Genomic DNA, 25744 nt, shown 5'->3' with positions numbered 1-25744 from the left:
ATGTTTGATAGGGGTTGGTTGCCTGTGCCTCCTCATCAACTTGGCCACCCAAAAAGGAGCTTCATGTCTTCCTGTAAAGGTTGGCGAGGCTTTGGTTAACAGTTTTTTTTTTTTTTTTTTTTACCTAGAGAAAAGCTCGAAATGAAAAACCGATTTAAAGAGTTCCAAAACAATTCATGACGTCGAGGTCAGAAAGACATTGAAGCATTCGCCGACATGTTGGCTGTCGTTGGGAAAGTGTTTGAAGAGGCTGCTCGACGAGTGGAAACCACTACTCAGCTTTTTTTAAATCTGAAACAAGTGCAACAAGCAGAGCTTGTTTTTGGAGTCGTACCAAATTTCAAAGACTTGCTCACAAACCCCCAAGAACCCTGCGCTGACCCCAAAGTCTGCCACACATCTTCACAAGACTGCTGCAGACCTTGGGAAAAAAAGCACTGATGGTGATGAACTCTTGCTAAAGAGGAAAGGAGCTCATTCTGGACCTCAAGCAAAAAAACTGAAACTTCATACCAAAGATTCTGGGGAAGCCAGCCACGTGACCCGTGAGGAGTGCCTGTTTTATTTTTGTCATTGGAGCTAAACCGGGTATGCTGTCTTTTTCTCCAAAATGTTATACCGCTTTTTGAGAAGGGGAACTGCCTTCTTCAGGCACGGGCTCCTCAGATTCATGTACTGAGGGGCCTCTTGAACCACCTTTTCGAGGGTCTCCTGACCAGATATGTGCGCCCAGGTGTTGTCAAGGCATGTCATTTCTGGAAGTTGACTATGGAGCTGCAGAGAACCAGAAAGGTGATGAAGAAATAGTCATTGGCAGCACAACCTACTCTGTGGTTGAGACACTGAGCTGCATTGAGAGAGAGAGCAGTTCTTCTCTGCTGTACGTCTGTACTTAACCGCAGCATGAGATTACATTTGCCACAAATTCCTGCTAGACGACGTCAATCTCAATATGGCTGAAGTTGCTCAAGTACAAGCTTTGGAAACTGCTTCATTCAACAGCGTACGTCATTTTATTATGGCATTCCCTGCCATCCTACCCCTGTAGAGCGGCGAATGAAAAGAAGAAGCAATCAACACACTTGAAGTCGAGTTTGTCAACTTGCAAGCTTATCACGTTCCAGCTGACATATTGAATGAGGCAAGATGCGACGCGCAGTGGTCGCAATTAGGAAGCGTTTGAAGTGTCGACGGATTGCTCAGATTCCACAGAATTTCAGTGGTTATGCTGGGTATTCTCTCCATTCCCTACAACAATGCTGAATGTGAGAGAATATTCAGCACTGTGAACAAAACTCGGAGTTTCGCTCATCTGTGTGTGAGAAAACACTCTAAAGTCTGCTGATCATCAAGAGGCACCAAAGTGGTACTTGCTTTGAGCAAACCTACATGGAGAAGTTTCTGAAGCTGGCAAAGTCGGCAACAGCAAACTCATTGCAAAAATAAATTGTGCCCCAGTGAAGTTTTCGCTCTTTGTTCACCAAGACAGGGATTTTACTAGCAGTTGTGAAAACGTAAGTAAGCTTGTCGCAAAAAGTAAATCTCTTAAAAAAAAAGGAAAGTACTGCCACGCGCGCCACGATAGTTTTACAAATTTCCAAATCTTCAGGTTGGCAGGTATGTGTATGTATCACGTCATGTATTTAGGTTGGAGATTGGAGGTAGAGCAGCCATCTAATGTTTGACTTGCATCAGCTTAGCGGCCTTTTAGAGGGGCACTAAATGGAAATAGTAATTTTAGCTGTAGTATTAGTAAATCACGGTTGGGAAATAGGCTCTTATAAGGAGTGGAAGCTTGACATCACCAGCTCGCCGTGATATCATTGATTTTGGCATTCTTTAGATGAGTCTTGTTAGCTTAGAATGACAGAAAGCTGAGCTAGTTGGTAAGGATTCATTATGCAAAATAGAAGTGAGGCGTGCAGACAGGACACAAGAGTAGAAAAGTGCACAACACGAACACCGACTATCAACTGAAGGGAGCACTGAGACGAAAAAAGAAAGAAGACACAAAACTCATCTGCGCATGCTCAGAAATGGTAACACCACGTGTCAATCGGGTACACGTGCCGGTCTATGTGAGAGATAACTGTTAAGGCACTTAATCTCTTCCTTATGTAACGTAATCGGAGGCTGACTCACGCACGCACTTCCAGCATTATAGATATGCCATGCCTCTATCATAAGACGCGTATCTTCATTCTTATGCCTGTACAATATCGCGCATTCATCTAACTCTGGCGTGCAGTTACAATCTCGGCAATGTCGCAAAAGATTAGAAGGCGATCCACCGGTTAACGACCTTGATCGGTAGAGAACTTGATCGACCTTGAACTTAACGACCTTACCCGCCGTGGTTGCTCAGTGGCTATGGTGTTGGGCTGCTGAGCACGAGGTCGCGGGATCGAATCCCGGCCACGGCGGCCGCATTTCGATGGGGGTGAAATGCGAAAACACCCGTGTACTTGGATTTAGGTGCACGTTAAAGAACCCCAGGTGGTCAAAATTTCCGGAGTCCCCCACTACGGCGTGCCTCATAATCAGAAAGTGGTTTTGGCACGTAAAACCCCATATATTATTATTATTATTATTAACTTAACGACCTTGATCGGTAGAAAAGGACTACGTTGCATTATAAAAGAGTGAAAGACTTAGCCTAGCAACGTTCGAGAGATTGTTCCTGTGCTAATGCAGCCCAAATACAAGGAAATATACTTCGAAATGAGTGACGTCAAACTGACATATTGGTGCTGAGGCTTCAGTGCAAAATTCAAGCTAGGGAAGTGGTATCATTCTCTCCTATAATAATCAGCACTTTTCTGCCAAATTAATGATAATAGAGTTTGAAAGAGCACCTTGCCGCTCTAAACTGATTTAATATTGATATTCAGTGCTTCTTTAACTGTAGCTCATCAGTGTGCCTGCTTGTTACTTGCAAGGTACCATTATGTTAATTTCTTTGCATTTATCAGTGTTAAGTGTTGGCGGAAAAAATGGTTTTCAAAGTTTAAAACTTGCAAATTTGAGTCTGTGGTTTACTTCTATTTAATTTGCCTGCTGTGTACTATTCAAGTTACGCTATCAGTGGCCGCGCTGCATACGTTTATTTGATGACTTTATGGTAAAATGTAATATCTTTTACCTTTTTTACCATTGCCATTGATAGCAATAGTTTATCTTCTATGTGTGTCGAGTTTAGCAAAACTAATTTCAGAAGAATACAAATATAGTTGCTGAGCAATTTTTCAAAGTGTGATTCCTCATACTTGTCAGTTATTTGGACCTACCCATAGCCACTGACATTAAACAACTGACATATCACAGCAACAGAAATTTCGGCTGCCTTATGCAATTTCATGGATAAACTTCATACCCATGTCTATTTTCTGTGGTGCAGATAATTGTAGTTGCAAACATTTAATACACAATCACCATGTTTCGTAACCTATTAATTTTGCCAAAATTTTGCCAATATTAATTACCAAATTTTGGTATTCATTGGCTTCTACTAGTATATTCATATTTTTCTATTGTCACATTCTTAAAATCATTTTCTGTGTATCTTTTTCAGAGGATCCTATTTTTGGTGTTCCCTTACTGACTGCGCTTGAAAAGAACCCATCTGATGATGGCATTGAGTTGCCTGCTATTGTGCGGGAGTGCCTCGACTACATTGAAGAACATGGTGAGTGATTAAGAAACACACTTTCTAAGTATAAATAGCCATTAAAAGCCATGTAAACTGGTGGTTTCTTTCTTTACACTTTAATGTCTGAGAAATGTTGGCATACATTGATGCTGATTAGCAGTTATGTCACATGCCATTGATGACCGATCAGAAGGCTGAAGTCAGATGCTGCGGTAGGGTCTTGTCCCTCTTTCATTTATATGGCACCGTAATGGCTCAGGAGGACATACATTCGCAGTATGTTTGGCAAAAATAGACTATACTGATGTGCATCTGTGTGGACCCGCAGCACAAATGCTGGTGCCCCTGCATTTGTGCCCATCTTGCCCCTTCATGCAGCACATCATGCTCTTGTTAGAAGCTTTCCAAAGTGCAGTTGGTGGTCAATTAGTGCAGTGCTTGCCTGAGCGGATGCTGATGGGCCTTCACAGGTACACATCGCAGTAATGGATACTCCTTTGTACTTTCCAAACAGCATAACGCATTTCTGCACTTATGCCTGTAGGTCTGACCTGTGAGGGCATCTACAGAATGTCTGGTGTGAAGTCGACCGTGCAGCAGCTTCGGGCAGCCTACAACCGGCACGAGCAGGTCTGTCTGAGTGAGCATGGGCCTCAAGTGGTGGCCAGCCTGCTGAAGCAGTTCCTCCGTGAGCTGCCAGACCCTGTGCTCACCAGCGAGCTGGGCCCAAAATTTGAAGAAGCTGCTGGTAAGCCGCAGTAACTTTATTTTTTATTCTTGCAGGCATCAATGGTGTCCTTGGGTAACTGCAAACTTGTAATGCGGGCAAGCTGGTAAATGTTTGTTATTGAGTCTAATATGCTCCTAAAGCAACCAATGGTAGTAATAAATGGTGCCGTGTCAGCTTGAAAGGCAGGTTCATAATTATGACCAGCATGTCAAACTGGAAAGGCAATGACAGAGAAAGTGATGGGCAGTGGAACTCTTAACTAGAAGGGTTTATTATGAAAAGTACTCACATACGTAACAGTTTAGTATGTATAGAGGAAAGCAACAGCATCATTGTTGTAGTCAGTGACAGACATTGTGCCTGCTCTGCATCCTTCCTACTCCCTTCTTGATAAGTCTGTTTCCTCGTTGTGTTAATGTGCATCCCTTAATGACACATGCATGAAAGAATGACCACACTCATATTCTGTTTAGAGCACCTCTTGCTTAAAAAAAACTTCGTCAGTGGTGTTCATACGTTCCCCGCTTCATCTTCTGGCACATAAATCATAATTATGACACTCAGTCATTAACAGATTGCTTTATCAGCAATTGTGCGTGCGATATGATGGAAACAAACAGCACAAGAACGCCTGTGTGCAAAAGTAACAGACCCTTTCCCCCTTCCTTTCCAACTTTTGGGCACTTGTAGTTTATTTAGCTACCTCTGCACATCAAATGCCCATACTTTCGTCTCCATGTACTGCTCGTTCATGTTGCAGTAAACATGAGACTGATGCTGCACATCTTTGCAACGTGAATATTTCACACATGTTAAGTTTCCTGTATTGCATTATGTTTGGGGTTGTTTTATCTGTGCAGATGATAGTTTTCTTTATGGCTCCTGTGTTTCATGAATATTTGTGGCATGCTTGGTACGCCATTCTTAGTATGTAAGCTGGAAACTGCTTCAAACATTGCAGCCATCAAAGATGAGACAAGACGAGTGGAAACCATCCAGAAGTTGATTGAGCAGCTGCCCACACCTAACCGGCTCCTGCTGTCGTGGGTGTTTGTTCACATGACCAATGTTATCCGCATGGTGAGTATTTTTATTTTGCTTCTGCTGCGATGTTTACTCGTGCAGTAGTCATGGTGTTGTAGCTAGAATTGTCACATGTTGTACGAATGCATATCTTTATTTCGTTATCATCTCAACTAGCAGCCGGTAAAGCTAACCCTCCGCCCGTATCATGGCTGTTTGAGAAATTGTTACATTCACCAACTTAACAGGAAGGCTATTAAAATATTTTATGATGCCTTTTCACTGTAATGCTTATATGCCTTGGTAGTAGAAAGAAGTTGGCAAATAAAGCTAAAGGCACTGTGTATAAATTTGCAACTGAAGGGACTTCCGGTAGCAAGGCCAAGTCTCTTGCACATGGTACTCCTGATTAATGTGCTCCTGCTCATCAAACACTGCTTTATGTGCACTTGGTGAACTTTCTGTATCAAGGCGCAGATAATACACACCTTGGTAAAGGCTATATGTTTTCTGCAGTGCAATATCGTTGCACCGTTTAGCATGCACTTGGCAAATGGTGTCTGTTGCCCCAAAGGTTTCGTGCGCACCTTTACATTTTTTCCTGCTTAGTTGTTGTTCCATGTTTAGGTGTATGACAGACAAAAGGCTTCATACAAGATTACACGAGCAAGTGCAAACACTACAGCAAGATGTGCAGCGGAAAGCACTTGTTGTAATACCGGTATTCCTGTATTGTTGCTTTTCAGGAGAAGCACAACAAGATGAACCTGCAGAATGTCTCTGTTGTGCTGAGCCCGAGCATGCAGATCAGCCACAGGGTTCTCCACGCTTTGTTCTCACATGCACCAATTTTCTTCAAGGATGTGAAAATCGTCAAGTAAGCTGCAGCACTATGCATCATGCAAAGAAACTGCGCCTGTTTTTACCATTGAATTGCCATTGAAGTAGCATTCTTAATGTTGCTTATTGTCTGCAGGGATAGTACTTTAGCCATTTATTTTGAAGCCATCTTCGCCCTTGGCTAACTATGTGCTAAAATTACAGCATGAAAGTAATTGTGGTACCATAAATTGCATACAAGTTTTGGAGAGCTTGTGGCCTGCTCCATGGATAGTTGCAAAACATATATGCTGTGGTGCCTCGGTAGCTTTGATACTCTGCTACTTAGCATTAAGTTGTAGCTTAGATTTGTAATCATGGTCGTCACATTGAATAGCTGTGTACTTAGGCATATGTTAAGGAACTCGAAATGTTAAAATTAATCTGCAGCACTATACTCCTGCAGCCCTCATAGCCCAGGTGTTGCTCTTTGTACATCAAACTCCATCAGTCAGTCAGTGGACATACTTGTAGACCTGTGCACATTTGAATGCACATGTATGTCATCAGGCACACTGAAACTTTGTCACTGGCACTCCTTTGAATTTGCAGTAATAATACGCTGAGCCATTCCAAGGCTCCAGGAACCTTGCGGCTGACACTATACTTAGTTTCGGAACATGACTTCCTACTTCATGGAAGCTCAGCCATGCACCTGTGCCATTTTTGAAGCACACTGGAGCTGTCATTACAGCCCAACTTTTGTTTCCTGGATGTTACATCGTAAATAGGCTCAAGGATGCCGCTATTGTATTGCATTGTCAGTGCAACAGTATTTTGTTTGGTTGTATAATACCACATGAGAAACAGTGTAAAAGAAGCTTATTGTATATTGGTACCTCTATGCATTAGTCAGTTCAATGTTACTTTCTGGGTTTGTTGGTAATCTGTTCAAGCAGAATACACATTTTGGACAGGGAAAAAAAAGAAATCCCTGTTTGCAGTTCCTTCTTTGCTTGTCGTCCACAATGTATTAAATTTTTTACTCAATTATTCAGCCATTTCAACTTTTGTTGCAATTTGCAACCATGCACATAATGTTTAGCATTGTTTAATCTTGGACTGCCCCTCGACAGTCATCGTTGCAATGTGGAATGCACATTCTATATCTCTTCTGCTCTTTTTGCAAGCAAGGTGTCAAGAGCCTGACGAGATAAAACATTGCTATTGTCTCACTGCTGCATGAGCGCAGCGATGGCATTGTTCCATGCCTCTTATCTGGAGGCATGGAAGATAAGGCTTGGATAGAGGGGTTTGTTTTCTTTCTTCGACCGGCACAGATATGTGAAGAAGATCCAACCCGACTCGTCGCGACAATCCTTGGACCTGCCTGAGACACCAGCAGCCATAGAGGAGGAGCTGAGCCAGCAGGAGCAAGTGTTGAGTGAAATACATGCCGAGCTCAACGCGGGCCTCCGGGATCCACAGAAAGAAGAGCAGCTCTGGGAGGTGCAGCGCGTTGTGACGCAGCTCAAGCGTAAGGTGAGTTGTAGCAGTGACTTGATTCGGACTGAGCTGGACTCACACAATGGGACAGAACGCTGGTGTAGTTGGCAGACGAGCAAGACGTAACTCAGTCCTGCTGAATTGTGTCATACGAGAGGAAACTGCTGATGAGGTGCTTGCGGCACGAATCGTTGCAACTCAGACATGACACACTCGTCTTCGAACTGATTAGGCGATCCATCCCATCATGTGGATCCAGCTTTAAGTGGCGTATCTTGATGAGACATTTTAGGGGAGATCCCGAAGGAAACGAAAACAAATTTGTGCGATTAACAATGGGTTGGAGCTTGTGTTGCAGCACTCCCAAATCGTTAGTGTCCATGGCATTTTACTGCTGAGCACAATGCCACAGGCTTTATGTCCAGCCTTGGCAGCCGATTTCAGATGGGAGCAGAATGCAAAAGCTTTTGTGCACTTTGATTTAGGTGCGTGTTAAACGCCAAGTGGCCAAAATTAATCTGAAACACTCCGCTGTCTTACTAAGTTGTTCCGGGACATTTTGTAATGTTTTTATTTAATAGTGGCTTATCAATGGCCTTGGAAAGAAAAGTGTACTAATCTCTGCACCCTACCGGAGCTAACGCATGGGACTGAAACTTGGAGATTACAAAGAATCGTGAAGGGAAGTTAAAGATAGAAAGACAGCAGTAGAGATTAGTGATAAAACATAGGTAATGATAATCTAGTTGACATTAAGTGGTAGGAATGGAGTTAGGCAAGTCATGTAATGTGCAGTACAGATAAATTACCCAGTCGGGTACATTGCATTTAATCCTTTTCAAGATTAGCTCAGCTGCAATCACGTAAAATATTCAACCCCGATTTAGTCTTTAACATGCAGAACTGCGTGAAAGTGGTTTAGGTTCATTACCGCTGTAAGCATTTATGAAATTTCCAACCAATTTGGTCTAGGCTGTTGTGTCGTCACAAACAACAAAAGGCAACCATCAAGTACCTCTTGATTACTGTGAATAGAGACAGGTTTAAAGGATGCATACGTCAACAAGCCAATGTACCACATGGTGATGGATCTCCATCTATGTCATTTAGCCAATAAAAACTGTTTTTATGGCAAGAATCACAATGAGACAGTTACTTTCTGCACTTATGTGGAGATGCTGCCTCCGGCACATAGCTGGGATATTCAAACAAAAAATTGTTTTCACGTTCATAATACACCAACCGGTAACAAGAACTGGCTTGAAAAGTTATTATGTATGCACCTGAGCTGGCTTCGACCCTAGGGAGGTTAGAGGCACAAGCTAGGTGCCAAGGGAAAAGAAATGAAATCAGAAGATTGGATGCAGTGTCGAGATGAACAAGTTTCACGAGTTTCATATGCGTTTGGTTAGGGAGGAAAGAGGTAACTGGAGATCCTTTGTCCCTGTAGTAAAATTAATTCAGGCTGGTGCTGGTGATAATGATGAAAGGAAAATACTGCCAGCATGTATTTTCTTTCTTTTTTTCCACAGTGGCTCATGCATCTTAGAGTTTGAGAGAATAAATAAAGCTTTAGTAAAGTGTAATCATATATGTGATGATGCTTAGTACTGAAGATTGTGTTGAAGCTAAGAAGAGTACCGAGATATGAGAGCACTGAACTGCAAGGAAGATTTTATACAGATAAACTGGGCACCTGGCACAGCTTTACAAGTTATGTCCCTCCATTTTTTTTTTTTCGAGCATTGCAAAATCAATTTGTTAAAATATTAAGAAGGACTGCATTGAGGAATTCAGTTCTGCAAGTGATGAAGTTATTTCCTGAATTTCTTTTATTCGCACCCTACTTCATCTAACTTGTTTCACGTGTGCAGTAAAATAAGATATACAGGTTTTTCTCAAATAAACTTACTCATGCTTCATTTAAATTAGTGCCTTAGTTTCACTGAAGTATTCTGACCACCCAAGAACTTCACTTAAGGCATGCAGCACGAATGTGTGCAATATTTATTTTATTTGTATGAGACCCGAGTTGTTGCGAGGGGGAGGGGGCGCCCCTTTCCCCCATTCTGTCTCGGATAAAGTGTGTGCTCGCCCCCCCCCCCCCTACTCTACTCATAAAACTTCCTGGCTATGCCACTGCATGTTACAATTTTGTTCTCCTTCTTTAGGTAGGTAATTAAAATGTAGCTTATTGATTAACCAAATTGAACATCAATGTCTAAATCTACCTTTAAAAGACCTGTTTGTTCAAAAATAACGTACAGCGCAAAGGACAAGGACAGTGATAGACGACATACACAGCGCTGACTTCCAACAAGATTTTATTGCGTCGCCACATCGTGTGTATATATACAAGAAGAGGCATGCGCAGAAAATATACGACAGTCACAGGGGGTGTCCTAACAGCAAGTCATTGAACTAAGAACATGGTCACCAAAAAAATTAAGCATTACGATTACTATCTGTTTAGAAACGCGATTTCACCAGGGGTCAGCGCAATTGAGGGCGCACTAACGCACGTGCTGCCAAGTTTTCTGATGAAATCAGCTTCCACAATTTCCCTGGTGAGCTGTGAGCAGTGTCTCGCTAAAACTTGCGTATCTTCAAAGAATGGCACGCAGCCGCAGTCCCGGCAATGAATGCCCAAGTGGCCTTGTACAGTGTTGCGGACGTTGTTACAATGCTCTCTTAGTCGGTCGTTTAAGCACCTGCCTGTCTGTCCTACATAATTGTGGAAGCTGATTTCATCAGAAAACTTGGCAGCATGTGCGTTAGTGCGCCCTCAATTGCGCTGACCCCTGGTGAAATCGCGTTTCTAAACAGATAGTAATCGTAATGCTTAATTTTTTTGGTGACCATGTTCTTAGTTCAATGACTTGCTGTTAGGACACCCCCTGTGACTGTCGTATATTTTCTGCGCATGCCTCTTCTTGTATATATACACACGATGTGGCGACGCAATAAAATCTTGTTGGAAGTCAGCGCTGTGTATGTCGTCTATCACTGTCCTTGTCCTTTGCGCTGTACGTTATTTTTGATCATGAATTACCAACTAGCCCAAGCAACCACCCTAGTTCACCTGTTTGTTGTCTTTATTGTATTATTAACAAGGCAGTAAGACTTACAAAATTGCTAAATGGCATGCACAAATATTTAAGCTTCCTCTTGGATGGCCTTCCTTCCCAAAGCCTGGTGTCCAAGTCTCACCTTGCCCCTTAAATTCTGACAGGCTGTGAAAGAACACTGTGCATTGACCGTTACCCACCCACTTAACACACTGCACAGTTGCGTGTCTTGCGACAAGTGAAGAAGGTTCCCGTGGAGCCCACGCGAACAGACTCTATTGAAAAGATTGACACACGGCTTCGACTGCCAGCAGCCACGGAACCATCAGCTCTGCTGCAGCCGCCACCTGAAGCTGTGGCGACACCAGTTGTCGCTCCTCCTCCTCCTACCGAGCCAGCCCCTGCCAAGGATTCCTCAAGTGAACAGCCAAAAGCCACAACGGCCAAGTCTGCCCCCATTAGCCAAGTCCAAACTGAAGTGCCAGCAGCTTCTGAAATGGAGAGGGTTGTGTCATCGATTCCACATCAGCCCATCCCAAAGGTGGCACCAGTCATATCGGCAGCTCCTTTGCAAGAGGCAGTCATAGTTCATCAGGTGGGCTCTTTCTGCAACTTGATGCAGCCACTGTGGTCTGGCCTGCCTGTGCTCTCCAGCACCTCCACTTGAAGACTGCGCTCCGCAAAGCTGGGCTTGCATGCAGTTTGCTTTGTTGCACACCTCTGCAAATGAAGACCGCTTGCCTGTGGATGTTTTCTCAGTTGACCACTTTTTTCATTGCCTTTGTCACAGCCAGTGTCAGCAGTGTTGGTTTCCTTGCTACAGCCATCGTTAGGGTGCATATTGTCGGCGGCTCTTCTGTTGCTTTGGGATTGTGCCTCTGCCGTGGCTTGGCCCTCCTGTTTTCTCTGGCACTTGAACTGAAGATGGTATACCATACAGTTCTTGCATGCGCTGAATTTGTTGCACCTCTGTGAATGAAGATTGCCTGCCTAAAAGGCTTGCTTGAGGGCTTTTTCTTGTTCTTGGCTAGGCACTCTTTATTTGCTTGCGCGCTGTCCATGTTTAATAATATTGTGATGCTTACTGTGTTGCACTTGCTGCAGTCTTATAGCTGTGCCCTTTTTTTTTAATGCTCTGTCTGTGATGTTGCATTCTTGATGTTTGAAAGGACTGAACTTTTCATTGTGTAGGCGGTATTGTTGCTTTGCTCTCGTGATGTTTCATTGCTTCTTTTTGCGTGTTTCAAGGTTGTTAATCAGGAATGCTAGTCTATCTAAAGTGCCATCTTTAGTTACAATACTCAGGCACCTTGGCACGGCAACCATTAGGTTAACTATTTGTTTTTGTTTATTGAAATGGAGCACTTTAATGGTGCATTGCAACACTTTGTTTTTGGATGCCTTAACCTAGACTAAGGCTTCAACAAAAACTGCACTGAGGCTTCACTCTTTTGTTCTTTAAGTGGTATTCACATTAGGGAGCCCATGACACGGAGGGAAGTGTGAAGCCATGAGCCATCATATATACTGCTTCGCGCTGCTTCCCTTCTTATATAGACTGTGTGGGTATGATGTGGTGATTGAGGGATGTGAATGTTGGCAGATGGTTTTAGTAGCGTGTACTTCCCAACATTGAGCGTATGCATGGGTGCAGGTATGCTGTGGTGAGTGAGATGAAAAGCAGTCATTTCATTGCTGAGCTTTGACATGCCAGCAAGTGTTCATGCCACTAAAAAACAGTCGCTGCAAAGTGATCAACTACCGAGCACCCATGAAGGCAGAAGCAATTTTGATATTACCTCTATACTGCTGGTGAGCACAGTGGCTAGATTGCTAGACTAGTCCACAATATCCCTGCTGTCTCCGCCACCAAAGGGAGATGTTTTGTTCCATTGCAGCAAAACGTATCCCATCCCCTGGCGATGTGCATTTCCCAATGTGAAGTGAGGGATTTTTTCCCTTCGTGAATGCCGCTTTAGTTCCTGTGACGCATGTTAATGTGATGTCCGACTGCCCCCTATGTCATGCTGATCTTCCGTATTCCTGGCCAAAGCTGGAGCTGATCACTGCAAATAATGGCCAAAATAATTATTTGTAACATTATACATAGCACCACACAAATCTAGCAGCATGGCTACACAATTAAAAGGCACCTGCTTGGGTGAAAACAAGAACCATTGATGTGAGGTCCCTTCAAATGCCTTTTTTAGAAAATCTGTTGTACAATATTTATTAACTCTTTGCATACACATACACCCTATCACATTAAAGGCAGCTTGCCGACAATAGCTGACAGGCCTTTGCTTTGTTGTGATAGGTTGTGCTTGCTACTATGCCTTGGTGTTTCACTAATGGCAATGCGTGTTTAAATGTCTAGGATGATGTCGTCGGCAGTGGAGAGATGCATGCCACTGGTGATCTCAAGGAAGAGGGATTTAAGAAACCTGCGACTGAAGGTAATAATTGCTGCTTGCATGCTGTTTTGGGATGTGAGACCCATTGTGCAGCCTCCAGTCTAATTACAATGCCTGCACAGTTGGCATAAAACCAGGTGTCACTTAGAGGGCACTACTTCCCCAGGTATCAGTCACAAATTGCGGGATGCAGTCATGGTAACGGGAACCTTCTTTTAGTGCTGTTATCACTGCTAGTACAACTTAGGCCTGTACAAACATCAATCTTTTTGTTCGAAGTGAATTCAAAGTGAATTGTATTAGGGTCGAAGAATTTCGAAATAGTCAGAATGGTTGTGCAATTTGCTTAATTAAGCTCTTCATACAACAGCTAGAAGTTGACAAATATATATCTATATATGTAAAGAAAGACCTTTACTTGCGAAGGGGGGTACACTTTTATCTAAACAAGAAGTTGCATCTTTCCAAAGTGCTGATATTCAAATATTTATTTGCAAGAATGCAAGGCACCGGTTGTTTAGGATGTGTTGCACAAATTCAGCTTGCTGCATTCTGCCTGCATGTTAGCTTAACCTGTTTTGTCCAGAAAGTGCATCGACAGATTTGGTAGGTACCCTTACTGTAGTTTTCGGCTCTTCACCCGCAGACCTGAATGTTACTTTGCAGCCCTTTGTCTAGCCCTTGCATGTGATTGCGGGCCCAATCACTGATGAGCCACTTGTATGAACGTATCAGTGTAGTGGCAAACATTTTTTTTATGAAGGTTTGCTACAGCAGGCGGTAGCAAAGCTTCAAGCTACACTGTCTTGGCTGTTCAGCCTAACTAGTGCTGTTTCATCGGTTGTCGACCAACACACTTTTGTGCCATGCCAACACTGATCAGTTCACAGTGGCTGTATGGTTCTTGGAAAGTCGAGAAACCACCTTGCCAACGAGAGTAGGGTGAACAACCTGAATGACGCTAACTTTCTTCACAGCCATCATTCTTCCAGCATTGTTCGCATATAGAGTGAAACAACATATGGCAATTAAAACTTCGATCACCATTTTAGCTTAGTTCAATAAAGTTAGTGGCAGTGTCATGGCGATGTTTGAGTGATTGAGTGGGTCCTAAATATCAGTTGGTGACTGCTAATGAATACTTTTTCTGTGACTTGCCTTGTCTATGAGCCAACCAAGACCACGTAAGCCAAAATTGTTGTTTGTACGCATTTTCAAATTATAGATAATTTGTTTTGAATACTTTAAAAATTGCAAATATTGAAATTTGAATCCAAATGAATACTGTACCAAATAGCATCATACTCACTGATTGAATGTTAGAAAATACTAAATATTCGCACATGACTAGTAGAGTTGCATGTGGAAGTTCAGGAGTTGGAGCAAAACATCTTGAATGCTATCAGTGCTTGAGCAACGACTGATCTGTGAAGACCCACTGTGGTTACTTAGTGGCTTTAATGTTGCACTGCTAAGCACGAGGTCGCGGGATAAAATCCTGGGTCACGTTTTGATGGGAGCGAAATGCAAAAACACCCTTGTGCCATGCATTGGGTGCATGTTAATAATCCCCAGGTGGTCGAAATTTATCCAAAGTCCCCCACTATGGCGTGCCTCATAATCAGATCGTGGTTTCAATGTGTAGAACGCCAGAATCTAATCTTTGATCTTTGAAGGTGGCATCGCACTACGATTGGGCAGGCATTGTAAAAATACTAAGCAAGGCTATGGCCATTGTCAAGTGCATACCATAGGCTAACTCACATTGAAAATGAAATGTGTGATTTAGTGAAGCAACTTCAATTCACAACACATGAAGCAATGCTACGAGGATCCTTGTGTAATTGTAACAGTTATGTATGCTTCTCTCTGTAGCAGTGCATCACAGCAAGCTCCTTCAAATTTAATTGCTGCCCTTTATTTTATTTGCTATAACCGGTAGCATGTTAGACTTCGTGTCTTGAATTTCACTATGGTAGTGCAAACAATGTTTATTGTGTCTCAAGGTCTGCTACAGCAGCCTGCAGTGTAATGAAGCTAAATTGTGTAAGTTAACTGTCACCACTGAAGGAAGCTGTACTGAGAGTAATAGTGAGTACGTACTCTTGAAACTTGAAAATGGAGGCTAAAAAATTTGTTGTCTCTGCCCCGTTAAGAGGCCGCATTAGAAGCTTCGGCAGAGTTGCTGGCGGCTCTGCGCCCCAAGCTTCCCGAGGAAGAGACGGACCCTGAGATGCAGCAGCTGCGGCGCGAGGAGCTGGAGCTGCTGGTGCAGCAGGAGGAACTGCTCTCACTGGGTGACGAGCTGCGCCGCAAGATTGCTGCAGAGCGCACTGAGGCTGAGCGTCTGCGCAGTGAGATCGACGAGTATGAGAAGCTGGCCAAGTGAGTATTTCATTCGAGACGTGATGCGATGGTGGCGACCCTAATTGTGATTTAAGAGAAAGGAGCGCGGTTGGGCCGGTCATGAACACAGACCGATTTCATGATGGAGGTCGCTAGACCACCAGTGCCACAGAGCATGCTGGTCGTAGTAGCCTTTAGTGGGCTGAAGGGCAACTGTGGTTAGAAGTGTGTTGTGTTTGTACCAAGATGAACCCACTTACACCTCGAGATCAAAATGCAGGCAGATGAGAATAAAGAGATTTTGCAATGGGAGTGAGGTTGAGTAGACGCAGGCCCGAACTTTACCCTACATTTCGCTGGAATAATCCACAGTTCCATTGTCCTTGGCATTCATCTTATGTCGCCTTGAATCCTAGCACAACGAAAAAGTGCCAAGGATCACTACCATCCTGGCACTGACAGGGCCACTGCGCTTCCTCTCTAAAATTGGTGAAATTGGTCTATTGGCGACCTATTATAGCGAACGGTTTGTTGCCTCAGCAATGTGCTATCAATGGCACTAGAGGATTTGAAGGCATAGGGTAATACACATGAACTCTCTTAAGATAATGGAGCGCGAGGCGTCCTAAAGGGATTTGACCTCGAAAGATTTGTGGTCATGCTACACGGCCATCAACGAGCTTTTAGCAAGAACCACCAGGGGCATGCTAGGCTCTGTTAGGTTTATGTACACAGAAAAAAAACTTAAGATTATTCCTAAGACCATTTTACGTAATGTTTTCAGAAAAAAAAAATATATTTTAGAAGTTTAATGCAAATCACTACCCATAATAGCAACCACAGTGAGCGATAGCACAGAAGGAAAAAGACGAGACGAGCACTGTCTGACAACTGAAACTCGTCCGGTTCACCATCTTTCTATAATTAATGGATTCTATAAAAAGCAGAGTGCACGCGATAAACATAACGATCCTAAGAGCAATGTTGGCAACCTTCTGCTCACTGAACATTTTTGTGTACAATGTGGTGCTGCTACATGTATTCACTTGTGTTGTTCTTGCTGTAGTCATGTGCTCTGACCATAGCATCTTGTGTCCAGCAATCTTGCAAGCCTTCCTTATCTTGTGTTGTTCTTGCTGTAATCATGTGCCCTGACCATAGCATCTTGTGCCCAGCAATCTTTCAAGCCTTTCTTGCAGTAGACCTTGCAGACTGGCCATTCTGTGCTCTGTTGCAAAGCATGACAGGCCACAACGATGACAAAACACATGCAGGAAACCTTGCAGTGAACAAAATGGCACCTGTGTGTACAGTCGAAGGGCATTCAGAGTCGAGAGTATAGGCTACAGGTAGCAACAAGCTTAAATACAATCAAGCAATACTTGGAACTGTTGTACTATTATGCAACCAAAATTGTTGTATAATTAGAAGCAGAAGTATGTTTAATGTAGACAAAAATGAATTTTTCAGTTCTGTCTAAAGCACTGTGGGAACGAGAGTACTTCCTTCAGCCGTCACGGGAAGTCACCACACTCCCTTCACAAAAAGCACCATCAGCCCTTTACAGAAAGCAAGTGAAAAAGTGAAATAACAAAATTTTTGTTTTTTCGTGCCAACGATTGCTGGTCATATAAAGCGAGACCAAGCGAAAACTTTGTCAAAGGGGCATTGTTTATCAGAAAAAGCAACACTAACGAAAGTGGGCTTCACTGTACATTTTCACTTTTATTCTTTAAATGTTTCAACACAGCGCATTGTGAAATTGATCACGTGAAGCTGAGCTCTCTGAATCAATGCTTTTATTTTTCATCCAACAAGACTTGAAAGCGTTCGCTCTGCCCACTTGGCATGCTATATTGAAATAGACAGCTGGCAACACAACAACAAAACAAAGTCTATATTGACAATTTCAAAAATTTTTCGAAAAATGAAGCGCCAACGGCAACGGCACACAAAGAAGGAACAAAAGACAGAACAAGGCGCTACTTGCAACTGTTTATTGAAGTCAAAGGTGGCTCCTTGCGCTATCTGATATTTGCGACAAACACAGAGCAACGGACGAGCTTAAATCGTCTTGAGGGCTGCATGAAAAATAAACCAGTGCTGCGTCAGTCGGGCTTGCCATTTGTCCTTTTTTGCGAATATGTGCTGCACAAGCTTAGCTCATCTTCTGTACAGAAGGAATTACACTCCTTTATTGAAAGGGCAACCGTGTGACACTTAGTGTACTCCCTCGGTAAAAAGACAAAGGAACTGAAAGGAGTTTGCAGGTACCCATGTGACAGTTATAAATTGGTTGATGTATCTGCACAGAAGCAACTGAAGGTTTTTGGAAAAGTCCTTGCCTTGTAGTGGAAACGATTCAGATGATAATGATGGTTGTCTTGCTTGATAAGCTTGCTTACAGTTGTCTGGAGTAGGGTTTCAAGCTTGGCGACACCTGCCACTACCTTGTTTCGTATGGAATACTAATAATATCCATTCATACCTGTCCATCTCTATGCCTTTCCCTACTTTCTGTGGTTTGAAATGTTGCATACTTGTTTTCTTAGATTTTTGTGATTGCTATTAGTTTTTTCTCTCATTTGTGGGAAAAAAGAAAAGAGACCTAAAATAACAAGTTTGCCTCCATCATTCACCAGAATACAGTTGAACCTCGATATAACCAAATAGTTCAAAACTGCAATTTGCTTCGTTATACATATCGAAATTTCGTTGTATTGAAATTTGACCTTTTATGCAAATGAGTACAGTCGCCGATTGATTTTTCTTACAGGGAAAGGGGTCACAAAATTTTCCGTATTGTCTGGCAATCAAAACAAGCTAATTTGAATGAGAAAACAATTCATGTTGATGAATTTGGGAGTCGGCGATAAACAATATGGTTTCATGCCACGTCGGCAATATCTTCACATTGGCAGTGCAGATTACGCAAAGCCAGCCACACTTTCACGTGCACTCCGCCTCCGCGGCTGGTAGCGTTGCCTGCACTGGGACGACGCTATCATGAAAAGTGCTGGCAGCGAGGAGCGGATGCTTCGTCTGTCTCGCACTCCAACGGGTCACCAAAACTCGAGATTACGCAACCTCCAATACTAAACGTGCGGGAAGACAGCTTACATGATGTCATGAGCTCTCAGCACGCCCACTTTTGCACACACGGCAGATTAGTACCTCTAAAGCACCCATGTGCAGCCACGGCCGAGACGCGTGCCAGAAAGCGAGATGCGCGGCGACTTACCTACCCTGCCCCTTGTACTCGCTTGATTGCGTTACCGCGAGCTCACTCCCCTCTCCCTCTTTCCATTTGCTTGAGTGGGAAGGCAGCACTCGTGTGTGAAGCCACCATCTTTCTTCTCACCCTTGCACACTTTCACTTGCACTTAAAGCACAAAGGGCGCGGGACACAGTAGGATCTTATCACACTTTGACTTTATACGGAATATGATGCAGCTTCACTTCGGCGGTCGCTGTTGTCGCGCCGCACGCAATGTGAGAGGTGCATTTGCAGGCAGCCGCTTGTAATTCAATAATTTGACCATCTGCGTCGGCAGAAGTTTCCATTTGCCGTCTCGGCATTCCTTTGCTGCGGAAGCGAAATTTCGTTATATTGAAATCGCATACAAACACGCTTCTTTATATTGAGGTTCCAATTACATGGTTTTCTGTGCACAAGAGGTTATGAAAACTTAAATACTTCATTATATCAAGAATTTCGTTATATTGAAGTTCATTATATCAAGGTTTAACTGTATATATCTGTCAAATGTCCTCAAATTTGATTCAGAGTTGTTCAAAGTTGCCTATGGACATCTTTTGTTTTTCCTGTGCTTTTGTGTGAGAAAATCTGAGTTCTTCTGTTAAAAGTAGACTTTCCTCAGTATATCTATAAAGACACTAATCAAGGTTGCATTAATGAGAAATGGGTGCCTTCCATTGGACAGTTATATATTGTTCTGAGTACTTTTTATGAAAGCTAATGAAAAGTTGGTGAATTCGCTTTCGCTCTGTGATCGGCTATCTGCCTAGTTAGTTCAGATTGTAAAGTGACAGCTTCGGAAAGGCGTTGGTCCCGGGTTCGAGGACGAATTTTGCTTCAACTGCTAGGCTTTCTTTCTGAGAAACCTGTATAGGTTCCCTTTGTAGTTTCGTGCTTTATTTGAGTGGATGCCAATGTTTTTCCCTTTCATGTACTTTCCTCCACCTTGTAGGCTTCCTCAGAGCTGATCTGGCACTTTCTATGAAAGTCAATCTCTTGTTTTTGGCAGGATACATGCATGTACCGGCCCTCAGCATTGATGCTCTTTATTTTGCTGTGCAGGTACAAGCAGTACTCTGTTGAGTCGGCAGACGGCAGCAGCTCTGGAACAGAAGGAAGTGAGAGTGTATCCTTGTGGTTTTGTGGGAAGAATTATGTCAGTATTTCTAGGTTTGGAGGGCAGTGCCTTTTTTTGTGAGCTTTGTGTCAGCCATCGACATGCCTTCATTGTGCCTCCCTGTAAAGTCTCTCATGATTGCCGAATGTAAAGCGATGGTAGCCAAGCATGTGCATAAAAGTTAGCAGTTCATAAGGTGTGCATTTTCAGCTATCATTGTATGGATTTGTGTGCACTGCACGGAACTTTGAAATGCTTTCTTTTTTTCTTGCCTGAGTGCATAATCCAGACACACTGGCTTCAGGCAAGCATCTTGTGGCGACCTTTGTTGCCACGCTGCTCACTGTGTTTCCTGATGCTCAGTGAAATTTGGCATACCTGCCAGCTCTACCGAATTTTCCTAAAACGAAATTGGGCTCATTCTAAGATTTTACAAATGTTTCGTCAATTTTTACGAAAAATTTGTTGTATGTGAAAAAGCTTTAGAAGTGTTGAAAGATAGGACTGTGCGGTGTTTCAAAAAAGGTCATGTAAAAAAGAAGTATTGAAGGTTGAAGGTGCCTATGCAGTGCCCTCTTTTGGCTGCACAAGAACGCAACATTTCAATGACAGCTGAATGCAAAATTATTTAGTACTGCAAACAATGGCCAAACTGTTTCACTCATCAGTCTTCGACCATTCACTTGAAAGTTGGGTGATGGTGAAAGGACACCAGAGGGGTACTTGCTTCAAGCATTTCCTAAAGCATGCTGCAGGCAAAATCAGCAACAACGAAGCCACTGGAAAAGTCATGTTATGGTTTTAGTGGCCATGTCACAGCTTTTAGTGGCCATGTCAGTGTGATCAATGAGATCAACTATGTATGCCATGTCGCATGTCAAAAGGTAAACAATTGTTAAAATATCTGTATGTATCTGGCAAAAGGCATGTGCTCAAGACAAATTAAAAAAAAAAAGAATGTTTGCCATTAATCTGGCAGGTTTAAGTGCAGTCTAAACTCTAGGTGGTCAATATTGATCTAGACTGCCCTATATGACATCCCTAATAGCTTCTTTATGGAGAACAGGCTGGAGAATCTGCTACCACTGCATGCCCACCTAATATTTCTTATAGAAGATAGCACAAATGAAGCAAACAAACAGAAAACAAGATTGGGCAAGTGCTTTGTATTTGTTTGTCTGCTCCTTTTGTGCTGTTCTTTAATAATGTCTACCAACTGGTCACATTTGCCACATGGCTGCAATATAGTATTCCTCCTGTTTGCTAGTTCAGCTTGTGCACGTAAAACCGAAACAGTTAGTAACATTAACAATTTGGCAGGTTAACTTCCCTCACGTGCTGAATGTCTTACAGACACTCTAAAACAAGACTTAAAATTGCTACAAATGTTTTTGGGCCTGGAGCTACTGAGCAAAAATCTTAGTGTTATTCCTTGACTGAGTGGCTTCCAGGATGGTGAAGAAGAACTTAAACGAGAACTTGCTCAGCTTATGGAAGAAAACAAGCATCTCTCGGTAAGTGATCAGTTTCATTGTCTCGGCTTGATGTGAGGCTATTTGGCAAACCCTAACCTTGCAGCGATTTTGCTGAAGAAAGCACGAGAGATCATTAGCCTTGATATTTATTTGGGATTTCTCACCCTGTATATGCACGGTTACATTATATATAAGGTTTAATGTTCTTTGTTTTTTACCGTAAAAAAGAAAGGAAACAAGGTAAGCCAAATTTTTTCTCAGGAGTTCGGTTTTAACCAAAGAAATGTCAGTGAAAGCAAATTTGCCAGAGAGCTAAGCTGGTGATTGGTGAGCAGCCGTGAGCCTACATGCACTCCAGTATGCAAGGAGCCTTGCATGCTCAACATCATGTGTCGTGATGATGTGTGTTGGGGTGCAAGGGCCAGGTATGGTCAGAAAGTGCCAATCAACTTGTCGATGAGAAATGAATTTCCAATGGTAGATGTAACATGGCTGCAGAGATGCTTAATAATCAGTTGCTGAAAAGTGCACAAAACATATATATCAAAAACAGTCACTCAAGGCTGACGGAACGCTGGTAGATTCACTAGCGGGGGGGCGGCCATTTGGCCATGCACTGTAAGCGATGCGGGTGCGTGCCTGCGTTCGACGCCACGTGTGTGCTTGGTAGGGGAGGCACAAGGTGGGGGCGCGAGATTTGTGAGGCTTATCACATAGACAGGGAGGGTGACAAATGTGTCAGCACGGCATCACTTGCCTTGTCCAGAAAAGAAAAAATGTACTTACAGAACAGTCTGCCACATTTTGATTAGAATGAGTTTGTATTATTTTAACACTGTGTGCGCATGCACCAATGAAATGTATATATGTACCTTCTCTCGCTGTAAAAAACCAGTTGATGTTTAGCGCTCGTCCTGTCGTCTTCTCTGTCTTTGTCCCTGCTTATTGCGCTAGTCTTTCGAATAATGATGATACACCAACTAGCCCAGCTTTCTGCTCTGACGGAAGAGAAATGTTTACGTATTTCAACACCTGTCGGTGTTTTCATGCTGGAAAATGAAATGGAAAGAACAGACCAGTGATTTCAGTAACCCTACAATCAGCCACTCTTTTTCACCCTTTAATGTAGGAACACGCAATGGACCTGAGCCAGAAGATCTTGAAAGAACGGGAGGCTTGCGTCGAGATCAAGGTCAAGATGCGCTTGCTCCAAAACGAAGCCAAGATGCTGAAAGTCTGACCAGGCTGATCAATCTCTCTTCATAGGGTGACACACTGAACATGGAACGGCCATGCTGATTCCTGCTGTCAGAAGCATTCGTACTACTGCCAAACGTCTCGCAAAAATTCATTCCACTAATTTCTCACACCTTGACTTCTCTCTCTCATTTTCTTGCTTAATTTGCTGCCTGTTTTGCTGTCCCCCCTGTGTCCTGTGTCATTTATTCTTGGCTTGTATGCATAGTCAGCGCTCATGGAAAAATGAAGGAGAAAAGCGTTTTTGTTGATGCCTGTAAATTTTAGTGCTGCTGTAATAACACAATACCATGAAGCTTCAGACAGCAGTACTGGCAGTAACGTCTTGCTATGCTGTGCTCAACCATGCTGCAGCTATTCTGTGTCTTGTGTGCTCTTATCTGCTGTCATGAATGCTTTGGCAGTGACGAAAACCTCCCAATGCTTTACCTATCCCGACCAGGATAAGAATGAAAGATAAGAACTATGTTCTGGCTTGAACACAAGGTCACCTGACGTTGCCACTAGCACTGCTGTTCGCGCTCCTGGTATTTAGCTAAAATGGGAACGCTAAAATGTATATTGTACAGGCCAAAGTTGTTCTGTGACTTTTGTAAACAACTAGAAACAGCATTGCTGCAAAGAGAAAAAAGCCAATTGGCGTCTGTGATGCTGCAAGCTCAGTGTGTATCAAGATGTATTGGTAGATTACTGTAGTTCTTGTGTGCCTTGCATTCTCATTTGCATACAAAGTAGTTGACATTCTGGCTCTGCATGGCAAGCATGCTTGTGATCTCAAGCTAGTAAATTTGGCCTAATGTTTTTATACATTTTGAACATATGCTTTGTGCAGTATCGCCCCAACTAAGGAACACTGTCTTGAAAGGAACAGAAACGCGACAAATACTATTCATTGCAAGGCCTCCCTGTTAGGTGGCTCATTGCTTTAAGCATGTATCAAACATCAAACCAAGTGGTAAGCTGGGCTTCGCTAGTGAAAATGACTGCACTTTTTGTGCTGCATGTTAGGGCAACATAACTTGTTGTGAGAAATTTCTTTGTGATGTAACACTTGCTTCTCAAGCGAATAGGAGATGCCAATAATAGCACGAGTCTTGCAGTGCTTTTCTTTTTCATTTTCACATTCTGCAAGGAGTTTCTTGCCAATAAATTGGACCCGAACCATGCACGAGGACTAGTCTAGCACAGATGCCAGCAATGCCATGTTGGTCACTTGGTCATTAGTAGCACCTGCTAGCAGCAAACATAACTAGCACTCACTTAGCTAACTGCAATTGAAGCATTGTAGACATATAATTCGGACTTACTGTCAGCAGATGCAGCATGCTGGCTTGCTGTGCTGTTGGTATGAGGCAATACAATTGAATGCCTTTACAGCGAAGTGCTTGGGGCATCCAAAGTCATTTGTTATACAGGTCACCTGTCGTAAAGATAGCGCACCACACAGCTCACAATAGAACTGGGGCAGAATTATTCCTTTGTTATACAGGTCACTTTGTTGTAGAGGCATTCGTTGTAGAGGTGCTCGACTGTGTATATCACATGTTTCAGCAATGACCGTTTCCACTTATCGAAAATAGGGAATTGGAGGCCAAATTATAATTTAGGCATCATAGTTTGTGATAATCCAAATGATGTATTAACTAATCGATGTTTTAAATATTTTAGAGCAGTGGTTTGAATTGCAATATTGGAGCCAGCAAGGCATGTCCGCTTGGTAGGAATTTAGAGAACTGCAAACTATTTAGGTTTGTGTTAATTTTGAAAACCTGTCGCAAGATGCACGTCCTGCACAGTTTCGTGTGTCTGCAGTGCTTAAGGAATACTTTCTGGGAAAATGATGAGTGGCATTCCACTGCAAATGTGGTGACGGAGGTCTGGGAACTATCGCTAAAGTTTGAGTTTCTGCTTGGAAGACGTAACACCAGCAGTGGCAAGCTCAGCCTTGAATTCCACAGTTACAATATGTGCACTAAAATTGTTCAGAATGTCAACTAGCCAAGATTACTTACAGAACCCATAGGCAATTTTTGTGCATATTCTGATCTCCACTACTGCTGTGAATCTCGTCCAGCGAAAGTTGTCATTTCGTCACAAATACTTTTTTTAATTATGGGAAACTGTTGTCACTGAAATGCACCGTATGCTTCATAGTGCTGGCATCTGCTCAAGCGAGTTCTTGAGTTCAAACCTCATGGCTAAAGTATACCAGATCTCGGCACCTTCCAAAACTGAGGAGCATTAGGAAAAACCAATGCCTCATTGCAGCTTAGTTGGCATGCAGAAATTTCAAGGGGTGCATGCCGCATTGTTCAGACTGCTGTTGTGGCTAGTAAATGTTTATTAAGGCTTCCATGCCTTGTATGATGTAGTCATTGGTTACCCTCAGTTGTCATTACATGCAGCTTGAAATAAGAGCAAATTCTGGTCTCAAATGTAAACTATGCTTCATAAATGCCAATTTATGCTGCATGCACCAGCTTGTTCTATTTCACTCATCTCTGGCCATGTACAAGGAAGGCTCCAGTAATCCTGGAAGCCTGTTGTGACTGCATTTATTTATTTATTACTTTTGAAGGAGTTACGGTAGTGTGGTGAGACGATAGTAATTAGGTCTTACTCAATTTTCTGCTTGTGGCTTCAACAAAGGCTTTCAACTTAGCTTGTTTCATGTTTTTAGGCCACTGTGTGCAAGTTGGTAGCAAGACTTCTTCCAAGCATGGTTTGTTGAATGTGGATATAGTTTATGATGGACAGGATGTTAATAAATCTGTTTGTAAATACACTGTGTCAGTACCTTTACTGTGTGAGAAATAGTTTGGTTTTGATAATATAAACTCACATTTAACTCAAGAAAACCTTTTGATTTTGTTGGCCAGTTGCATTTTCAATCCATATTAAAGCTTATTAATTCAAATAGGGCTGCCTGTTAAACATGTTAGATGAGTATCAATTTAAAATATCACAAGAATTCAAATGTGCTTTAGTAGCGACACAAGTTGTGTTGGACTTAAATTTTTAACAGGCATTTGGTAGGAGATTCAGCCGGAGGAGAGACATGGGCTAGTTTATGCTTATTTC

General features: G+C 42.8%; 1 protein-coding gene across 3 annotated transcripts in view; it reads left to right on the top strand.

Annotated features, from left to right (window-relative positions):
* The window catches only part of Rlip (Ral interacting protein), a 32053-nt gene extending 6604 nt beyond the window's left edge, over positions 1 to 25449 (top strand). For 2 of the 3 annotated variants that reach the window (XM_065428854.2, XM_065428853.2), the window contains exons 5-15: positions 3572 to 3685; positions 4194 to 4397; positions 5341 to 5459; positions 6149 to 6279; positions 7562 to 7763; positions 11016 to 11390; positions 13173 to 13251; positions 15366 to 15594; positions 19877 to 19940; positions 21383 to 21445; positions 22536 to 25449. In XM_065428854.2, the coding sequence (XP_065284926.1) occupies positions 3572 to 3685; positions 4194 to 4397; positions 5341 to 5459; positions 6149 to 6279; positions 7562 to 7763; positions 11016 to 11390; positions 13173 to 13251; positions 15366 to 15594; positions 19877 to 19940; positions 21383 to 21445; positions 22536 to 22646 (1691 nt within the window). In that variant the 3' untranslated portion in view covers positions 22647 to 25449. The remainder of the gene's footprint in view (positions 1 to 3571; positions 3686 to 4193; positions 4398 to 5340; positions 5460 to 6148; positions 6280 to 7561; positions 7764 to 11015; positions 11391 to 13172; positions 13252 to 15365; positions 15595 to 19876; positions 19941 to 21382; positions 21446 to 22535) is intronic. The other variant, XM_065428855.2, reaches the window with a different exon arrangement.
* Positions 25450 to 25744: the final 295 nt, after the last annotated feature.

This window comes from Dermacentor albipictus, chromosome 4 (assembly GCF_038994185.2).
Source record: "Dermacentor albipictus isolate Rhodes 1998 colony chromosome 4, USDA_Dalb.pri_finalv2, whole genome shotgun sequence".
In the NCBI taxonomy this organism is placed as follows: domain Eukaryota; kingdom Metazoa; phylum Arthropoda; class Arachnida; order Ixodida; family Ixodidae; genus Dermacentor; species Dermacentor albipictus.
The sequence above is the reverse complement of the archived record's forward strand: the minus strand, read 5'-3'. Positions and strand labels throughout refer to the sequence as shown.